This window comes from Elephantulus edwardii, unplaced genomic scaffold, assembly GCF_000299155.1.
Source record: "Elephantulus edwardii isolate Elephantulus edwardi_28Jun2011 unplaced genomic scaffold, EleEdw1.0 scaffold00212, whole genome shotgun sequence".
Classification (NCBI taxonomy): domain Eukaryota; kingdom Metazoa; phylum Chordata; class Mammalia; order Macroscelidea; family Macroscelididae; genus Elephantulus; species Elephantulus edwardii.
Window position 1 is genome coordinate 3,030,113 of NW_006399962.1, and position 10,189 is coordinate 3,040,301.

Consider the following 10,189-nt stretch of genomic DNA (forward strand, 5'->3'; position numbering starts at 1 on the left):
GGAAAATCAATGATATCTATCAGAGCAATCGTAAACAAACCAAAGCACAGGTTACTGGAATGAAGCCCAAAGCATTTAAGAATGGATATAAACAGGAAAAGTGACTGAGACTCCACCACAGAGAACTGGAGGTCAAAGTACACAGTGCTACAGACAGGAGCTCGAGTTCTAGCTCAGCTGAAGCTCTGCCTGGTGTCTCTCTGGAAAAGCCATGTGGATCTACTTTATGGGACTGGTGGGTCTCTACTACCTTCTGCACTGGTACCGAGAAAAGAAGGTGGTGAGCCACCTTCAAGACAAGTATGTCTTGATTACAGGCTGTAGCTCAGGTTTTGGGAACCTACTGGCCAAGCAGTTGGACTTGCGAGGTTTGAGAGTGCTGGCTGCATGTCGATCGGAACAAGCAGCAGAAAATCTGAGAAGTCAAACATCAGATAGGCTGGAGACAGTGATACTGGATGTTACCCAGACAGAAAACATTGTTGCAGCCACCCAGTGGGTGAAGGAACGTGTTGGGGACAAAGGTACCATACATGTCATTTCTGTTTGTGTTTTTCCTGGCTGTGATGGGAAGACCTTTTTGCTTCCTTTCTGTGAAGAACCCCAAGATATTTTCACTTTCATGGGCTTGAGGTTTGGGGTCTCTAGAACATGAGTTCTAGAGTTTCCGGTCAAAACTTCTGAAATAATTGGCTGTAATCAGGGTTAGGCAAGAATAGAATAACCTGTGTTCAGGCAGATGCCTTGGAGAAAAAGTGGCACTTGGAGCACTGTATTGGTACATGATTTTAAGCAATTAGATATTGTTAGATGCTCAAAGTGTTTTTTAGTTTTTGATGGCATAAATAATATCTCAGTCAAGTATTCTGTGGATATTGACTACTATTCTCAGCTGCATTTTTTAATTAAAATAATACAGTTATATTAAATATTGTATTTCTTTTATGGATGGCTTCTGGCCAGGGGAGGTACTAGTCTTGCAGGACCTTCTTTTCTCAGTAGTTTCAGGTACAAAAGCATCTTTTCCCATCTAGAACTCACCAGAAACCCAGCCTCTGCTGACCTAAGCTCCGTGAGTTGGTAACTCTATTTTAAATTATGGATGTTTTCTCCTTTACTATGTATTTCCCAAGGAATCTTCCTCAGTGCTGGGTGCATCAGATGCCAGGGGTCTGGGAAGAGTGTAGGAGGGAAGGTCACATTTTTTTCCAGAAAAGCAGGAGGCTTCCTGCTACGGTGGAATGTAAGGTAGCCTCACCGCCTTCCCAAACATTTCCTGGGGATTAGCCACGTGGTAAAAGTCAAATTTCCTCAGTTTCAGAGTGTATACTTGGCTCCAAAATAGGTGTTTCATGAGAATTAGTGCAGATGTTTTTAGGGTCCAACCCTGATGTTAAATGCAGAGTATTCTTGAAGTTCCTCAATTGTGCCTTTAGTAAAGAATGTAATGGTGTGGAAGGTAATGAATTTACTCTCCTCTCATTTCTCTTTTCCCTACCTTATCCCCCCTTTGCTCTTCATTCTGCTTCTCAGCCTAGGTATTTTCTCCTGTCTCTATGTTACTCTCTGTCCTCCAAGAGGTATTTGTTGAGCACTCACTTTATTTTTTTCAGACACCGTGTATGCATTTCTCAAACCCAAATTAATGACACACACTGGGGGTAAAAAGGTAAGGGAGGATCATCCCTGCCTTTCACAAGAGCCTTAAGTCAAATCCAGCCCACTGTCTTCAAGTCATTCTGACTCATCGAGAGTCTTCATGTGGTTTAAATTGTTAAGGAAGATTTCCATCTTTCTACCTTGAAGCGACGGGAGCTCTGATGGCTTCCTGGTAAGAAGCTGTAATCTCAAAGGTATGCAGTTTGAATCCACCAGATGCTCCAGGGAAAAAGGATGAACTATCTCCTCCCATGCGATTTACTGTAGCCTTTAAAAACCTCCTAGAGGGTCAGCTATGAGTTGGTTCTGACTCAACAGCAAACAATCACCGGTATCACTTTGGAGAAACTAGTGGACTCAAAACATTGATCTTTCAGTCAGCAGTGTAACACACTTGTAGCCTGCTGCAACCTGGTTCTAACTTCAATGCCACTCCTTTCCCTTATGGTACTTAAATAGTAAGCTCAGTTTGAATGTGAATATGGACCATAGTTGTGTCTAATCGGAAACTCTTGTCGAAGTTGTCAAAGTCTCTCTCTTATTTTTCTTTGTCCCCATCCAGGTCTATGGGGTCTGGTGAATAATGCTGGCATCTGCATGCCTTTGGCACCCAATGAGTGGCTGACCAAACAGGACTTTATGAAAATACTGGACGTGAACCTGTTGGGGCTGATTGACGTGACCTTGAGCCTGCTGCCCCTAGTGAGGAAGGCAAGGGGCCGAGTGGTCAATATCTCCAGCATCAGTGGCCGGCTGTCTGTATGTGGAGGGGCCTACAGCATTTCGAAGTATGGTGTAGAAGCCTTCTCAGATTCCCTCAGGTATTGGACCATGACTGAAGCCTCTTCCTAATTTTCCTGCTGTGTCCCTCTTTTGTGGGAATTAATTTAGTAAGTGCTTTAGAGAGATTTTTCCAGATCGCTGTGCATTGGACAACCAATCTCTGGGAACCAACTTTCAATCTTTTGAATGGAAAAAGGATCCCTAGATAATTTGGCTCTGATCATGTATACATATTCACTCTGATGTTCATTCTCAGGAGATGACTGAGATAGGGTCAGCCAACAATGACTCAGTTAGTAGATCTTAGCTATAGACTGGGTACTTCTGTGAGAATAGTGAGCTCTAGGACAGCAGTATTTGGACTATTACCTTAAGAAATACCATAGCTGGAGTAGTAAGTCAAGAAATCTCAAAATATCATTGTCTTTTCTTTTAATTCTTGCATCCCAATTATAACCAGAAGTTCTTGGAGTTAGGAGAAAATGCTGAGCTGGGAATCTGACCTGAGACTTGAAGGAGGTATTATTGTGGTAGTTGGGCAAAGCAGGTCTTCCAGGAAGGGAATCCTGACCACGGGTCTCATATTAGTAGATCCCATGGGGGAGCTTGCTCTGATGAAGAAATAATAAGGCCAGGCCTGGCTGAAGGAGCTGGACAGGTTGGTGCAGGAAGACTTGGGAAAGCCTCAAGCACTTTTTGCGGCTGACAGTGGAGGCCTATGTTGTTGTTGTTAGGTGCTGTCAAGTTGAGTACAACTCAAAGAGACCCTATGAACAACTGATATAAACCCTGTCCTCTCCTATACTATCTTATCCTCCCTGATTTACTTTGACCCTGTTGCTGTAGTTACTGTGTCAATTTATCTTGTTGAAGATCTTCCTTTCTTTTGCAGACCCTCTTTACATCCATTTCTAAGGAATATCCCCTCCTAGCAACATGCCCAAAATATGAGATGAAGCTTTGCCATCTTTGCCTCCAAGAAGAATTTTGGATATGTTTTCTCCAAGGCATATGTTTTTTTTGGCAGTACACAGGATATTCAGTGCTTTTCTCCAACACAAAGGCATTTATTATCTCCTGTCATCTTTATTCAATTGTCCAGCTCTCAGACATATAGCAAATTATTGAAAAGACCATATCTTGAATCAGGCATACCTTAGTATTCAAACTGACATCATTATTCCTCAATAATTTGGAGAGAGTCATGACAGAGGACTTGCCCAGGGCAATAAATCTGGTTTCCTGATTTCTGGTATCAAGGATATTGATTGTGGATCCAAGTAAGATGAAATCAGTGACAATTTCAGTCTTGGAGCTGGTTGGTCAAATTAGCCTCAATAAACTCAGAGTATAAACTTAGCTCTAGAGTATTATTTTATAAGAACTGGAGTGGATTTTTTTTTAAGCTGGGGTTTGTATGGGGTTTTTTTTGTTTGTTTGTTTTGGGGTGTTTTTTTAGCTGTTTTTAAAGTTCACCCCTGATATTAAATGCAGCCTATTCTCTAAATTCCTCGTGTGTCTTTAGCAACAAGAATGTGGAATGTGTCTCTGATGATCTGAGACCCTCAGTCAGGAATCACTTACTGGAAGCCCCTTTTTGCCCAACTACCAAAACTCCAAGGCTTCCAATGATAAACTGGATCAAAGGTAAAGCTGAAGACAGATATTCCTTAAACAATGGATGCAGGAGCTCAACTGAGAGCCCACCTAGAGGTTCAGTAAGACAAGGGAGGACAGAGACTGGAGAGAGGTGCATTTTATTGGGCTTGAGGAAAAGAAAAGGAATAGCATGTCAGTGGTGCCACGTTGCAAGATAGGTAAGATTTAGAGCTAAGCAGTTCATTGGGTAAAATTGTTTGAAAATTAATTCAAGCACTATGTAAAGCAGGAATGGCATCCACTTCTGAAATAGCTTGCCTCTGGAAACCCTATGAACCTGGAGAAAGGATGAAATGTATACAAGTGTCCAGGTCTTTCGTTCATAGGGTCGCTGTGAGTCGCCTACGTCTCGACAGCACTTAACAACACATGTAAAGCAATATTGTGGTCATTATTCTCCCACTGGCCTCTGTACTACCTAATTTAGTACGCTTTACAACCTGTCCCACCTCAGTCCTAGGCTTTAGTTTATTGTTTGCCCCTCAAGTTTATTCAAAGCCCCTGACGTCCTTTGTCCTGTATTTGTCTGCCTTGCAGGAGAGAGCTGGCATCCTTTGGGGTGAAGGTGGCTGTGATTGAGCCTGGTATATTCAAGACTAAAATGACTGACAGTGATAGGATTTCACAGAGCATCCTGGAGGTGTGGGAACAGACCAGCCCAGAGGTCAAGGAGGCCTATGGCAAGGAGTTCCTGACTTCCTGTGAGTAGGCTGTGGACAAAGCACAGAGAAACAAACCCTTGTTATAAAGCCTGAACCTATCACTCTTTGCTTCATCTGTTTCTAGGTCTGTCCTCTAGGCTCTGCCGTCCCCAAGTAGGGATGTTTAGTCTTATTCATGTGATCTTGTAGGACCAACTGTTGTTTTTGTATTTTGGTTTGGTTTGTTTTGTAGTAGTTGTTGTTGTTAAGTGCTGTCGAGTCGCACATGACTCATAGCGACCCTATGAATCAAAGACCTGAGCACTGTTCATAGAGTTTCTGGAGGCAAGCCATTTTGGAAGTGGATGCCACTTCTGCTTTGTTTTAATTAGGAAGCCCTACCAAATACTGTCCACCATGGGTAACCATTATCACATTTGGCACATCAGTGTCACAGTGTTTAGAAAGGAAAGGCCCGTGCTTAAAACCCTGGGACCATGTTTCAGTACCTCACAATTATTTTGAGGAAGAAACTGAAGTTAGATTATAAGACACCTATAGACGCCTAGAAAGCCTGTGTTAGAGACAGCTGTTTTTCATGCCACTAGATTTCTGGTGTTATCAGAACTTTGATCAATGTCCTCCAAATACTCTCAAGCTGAGACCCCAAACTCGTTTTATGTGGAACAACAGCTCTGGGGTGCTTGCCAAAGAAGAAGGAGTAGATTTGAGACATGGCTTGTGGACCTCAGATATTCCCAGAAACTTACTTTTCTAATTATAGCCTTGAGTGGGAAAAATAAAAACATGTAAGCTTTATGTATGTCTTTTCTCATTTTGACAGATCTCAAACTATCAGAAAGAAATCTTAGTAACTCTTCGTCATCACTGTCCTTGGTCACAGACTGCATAGAGCATGCACTGACTGCCTGCCACCCCCGAACCCGATATTCAGCTGGTTGGGATGCCAGGTTCCTCTACCTCCCTATGAGCTACCTGCCAACTGCTCTGGTGGATGCCTTGTTCTTCTTGGAGTCCCCAAAGCCTGTCAAAGCCTTGTGAAGGCAGAACTGGGATCCATAGCATGGCTAATTTGGGCCAATTGTGAAAGGAATGGCACTGGGGAGGGAAAGTGGGTGTAATGTAGGGAGGGAATTCTCAAGTCACCGTGGGCGATATTCACTCTGCTATGGGTTGTTTCTGTTACTCAAGAATCTTAACACTATTAGGAGGAAAGAACAAGTTTTACCTGGAAACCTGATACCACCCTTTGGTGCCCTGATGTCTTTGTGCACTGAAAGCTGAGGACTTTGTAATGATGTGAAGTTTGGTGGGGTTTTAGGGTTACACAGTATCTGATCTACTCAAAAGAAACTGGAGATTAAAGATAAGTCACTGAGGCTGTCTCTCTGTGATTGAATCCCAATAAAAATCTCTGAACACCAAAGGTTTGGGTGAACTTCTCTGATTGGCAAGTCTTCCTGTACATGATCATATATTTATTGATACCAAAGTATGATAGGCTGGTTTCTTAAGAGAAGCAAAACAAGTAAACTAAAAAGAAAATAGCATTGCTGTCAAAATCAGAAGTGAATCATTATTGATTCTCTAGTGGGTTTTCAGAAGCTGCAAATCACACGAGAGGAGAGAGCCCTTTTTTTCTTTCAGAGCACCTGGTAGATTTGAACTGTCTGCCTTTGGGCTGACAATACATTTCTTTGTTCACTAGGCCACCAGAGCTCCCAGATACATAGATATAATATTTTCACAGGATTATATTATTCCCAAGATTGAAAATCCTCACCACTGTATCAACTGGCAACATCATGATGGAGAAAAGATTGAAGTTGCCAATGATTTCATTTTACTTGGTTCAACAATCAGCACCCACAGTAATAGAAGTCAAGGAATCAAAAGATGTATTGCATTGGGAAAATATGCTGTGAAGAACCTCTCCTTAGTGCTAAAGACTAACAGTGTCATTTTAAAGAGTAAGATTCACCTGACTGAAGACACAGTATTTTCAATTGCTTCCTGTGCATCTGAAAGTTGAACAAAGGGTAAGGATGACCAGAACTCTTGAACTATCATGTTGAAGAAGAGTAATGAATATCCTATGGACTGCCAAAAAACCTGCCAAAACCCCAAGTTTTGAACTTTGCAACCAGGGCTCTTCTTAGAGGTTGTTGTTAAGTGCTGTTTAGTCAACTATGACTCAGTGATCTTATGAACAATATCTCTGAAACTGGCCCTTTCCTGAGTCAACTTTACTGTCTCTGACACATCTGCCTCCATTGTTATTCAAGGACTGCAGTCTTCAATATGAATTGCATCTCAACTTCAAGAAAATAGACTCACCACTGAGCCAACTGGAAGCATCCTGATAGGTGGAAAAACACTGATGTTGTTAACAACTGTATCTTGCTCAGATCCACAATCAACACTCTTCACATCAGCAGTCAGGAATCCAAAAGATGAGTTGCTTTAGGAAAAAGTCTGCTGTCAGAGACCACTCCATGCTTGGAAAGAACAAGAGGAATATCCTCAGCGAGGGGGATTGACGTAAAGCATGTCAGAAATTGTGAGAATGGCACAAGATAGGACAAGGTTCTGATCTGTTGTTCCTAGGGTTGTTATGAGTCATAATGAACAGAACAACACATAACAACACCAGCATTCCCAGGTCTGTAGTTTAGACTTCAATAAAGGATAATAATGAGTCCGAGTTGTCAATAGATTGGCAGGGCCTCAGGCTGCTGGCTTTGGAGAATGTTGGCTTCAGAGGCTTATTATTTAAAGGTTCTTGTGGAAGAGTGGAGTTACAGATGTCTAGCTTTGGAGACCATTGAATCTAAAGAATGGGAAGCCACTGATTCAAGTCTGGAGGCCATGAATCAGATAGCCAGATGTAGATTTGACAAAAAGCTTTCTAGTTTTCTTCCCATGTATATCTGAACATATTACCTGTGAAGATCATATCCTTGGGAGGTTTCCCCTGAATGAGACTGTTGCTTATGATTGTCTCTTGCAACAGATCCATAGTTGACTGTCCAATGGATTTTCAGAGACAATAAGTCACATGGGAGAAGATGTCCATCTTTCTTCGGCAGAGCAGACGGTGGATTCAAATCAAGTGCCTTTGGGATTGTAGTGCAGCTTCTTACCAGTAGGTCACTGGAGATTTCTCCTGAATCAGATAAACTGTTCATCTTTACAGAACGTCTAACCCTGCCTCATTAACATCATAGAGGTTAGAACTTACAACACATAGCAAAGTTATCTTATACTGAGGATCATTGCCTTGTTGACACACAGTATAAACCATCACACAGGGGATTAATGTATCCTGAGATGGGGAGAGGACACAGGAACTATTTTCCACAGAGGTCTTACCATTTTCCATTATAACCAGAATGGATGAAGATGTCAATTTCTCTACATCTTCCACAATATTTCTTATATCCAGAATTTTCACCTTAGCCATCCTAATGAGAGTTAAGTGGTATCACCTTGTTGTTTACATTTGCAACTTCCACAGCTTGGCTACTAACAAAAAGCTCAGCGATTCAAGTACCACTACCAGATAGCAAAACCTAGTGATTTGTCCTGTAAATATGTACAGCCTAAGAAATTCTATGGGATAGTTCTACTCCATCCTCTAACATTACTGTGAATCAGAATAAAATTGAGAGCACACAACAGCTAATGAGCTTAGGTATCTTTTCACTGGCTTGTTGGTCATTTGTATGTCCTCTTCGGTGAGATGTCTTTTGAAATTTTTTTTATTGTTTTTTTTATTCAGTTGTTTATCTTTTTCTTTTTAAGGTACAAGAGTTCTTTATATATTTAGATAAATAAAACTTTGTCAGGTATATGACTCCCCAAATTCTTTTCCACCTTGTAGTTTATCTTTTTGCAAAGTTTATAATGCATAATGAGTTCACCAGAGAGGCATATGGCATGGCACAAGGGAAGAAAACTGAAGCGCTTCCAAATAAAGATATGAGCATAATGGCCTGTGGGTATAGATGAAGGAGGCATTTGAATTTTCCCTACTGTCCTTCCTTGCACAAACATGAAGGGCATTTGCTTCCTGTCTATGGTCTCTGCGGTAACCTATGGTTACAAGATGAGACACATGGAAAAACAAGAAGAGTTCTCTAAGGAACTGACAAGGCCTCTAAGGGACCAGCAAAAGTCCCGTCCTAACATGATTCAAGCTTCCTTTTTACATCCTCTTCCCACACACCTGCAGTAATGAAGTGAGGGTCATGTCTGCATCTCTAACCTATCATACTCTGCTCACATTTGTTAAGTCACTACTATAGATTGGAAGAAAATCCCTTGACTTTTACAGCATTTCTCTATACTCTGACTCTTCATGTGTTCATTATTTTACTTCCTTTTAAAGTATGGACTCAACACAGAATGATTTGGCAAAAGGTCATATAGATCCTGGGGCTATGTGGCTATTGGAGATGGCGAGTCATCCTAATCATATTAACTTCCATCTCAAATAAAAGAGGATATTAAGTCTTCAGGGGAACTGTCAACTTTTGAATAATAGAAGTTCAATGAATTCATTGCCTTAGAGTTGGAACTAATTCCATTCTTCAACACGATGGAAAAGGCAATTTCCAACATTATCTGGAATGGAAAAAGATCTCGAATAAGAGTTCTATTCCAGGAGAGACCAGGGTAGAGGAACACTATAGGAGAGGAAGAGCCTGGAAGAGTTGGATTGACACAGTTACTGGGGTAATGGGAATAGGTGTGTCAGAGTTAGACTGGCTCAGGATAGGGCATGGTTTAGAGCTATTGTACATAGAGTCGCTCCAAGTCACAGGCGACTTGACGACATATAACAACAACAACATGGAAATGGGAGCCAATTAGTTTGCTACATGGCAAGATTCCCAAGATGTTTTGATTTCCATGGGTCTCGAGCCTTGTCATTTCTGGAACAGAACTCTGGATTTCCAGGCAGAATTTCTGAAGTGATTGACAGGGACCACTAGTATTAGATAAGCTGATGTTTCCAGCAGGTTCTACAGAAAGCTGAGGCCTAACACTTTATGTAGAGGGTTGGCTGGGGACTGTAGGAAACTGGGCCAGGCTGGATTCAGTTTAAGAACCACCTGGTTCACGGTTTCTCTGTCTTAAGCACCTCAGCTGTGTGGTAGGATTTGAGATCAGAGAGTATGATGCTGCCTATCTTGTTTCTCTTTTTCAGTAGTGTTTTGCTTATTCGAGATCTTTTTCCATTCCAGATAATGTTGGAAATTGCCTTTTCCATCGTGTTAAAGAATGGAATTGGTTTCCGTATTGGAATTGCTCCAGTGCAATCTTCAGAAAGGAAGAATTCAAGATACTAAAGAGCTGAACAGAAGATTCCAAAAGGCTGCTTGGAATGACAAAGCAAAATACTACAATGAAATGTGCGAGGA

General features: G+C 41.5%; 1 protein-coding gene across 1 annotated transcript; it reads left to right on the plus strand.

Moving 5' to 3' along the window:
- Positions 1–211: 211 nt before the first annotated feature.
- LOC102872641 (retinol dehydrogenase 16-like) lies at positions 212–5,804 on the plus strand. The gene is made up of 4 exons (XM_006897607.1): positions 212–524; positions 2,222–2,480; positions 4,639–4,802; positions 5,587–5,804. The coding sequence occupies exons 1-4, from the start codon at positions 212–214 to the stop codon at positions 5,802–5,804; spliced, it is 954 nt and encodes a 317-aa protein (XP_006897669.1).
- Positions 5,805–10,189: the final 4,385 nt, after the last annotated feature.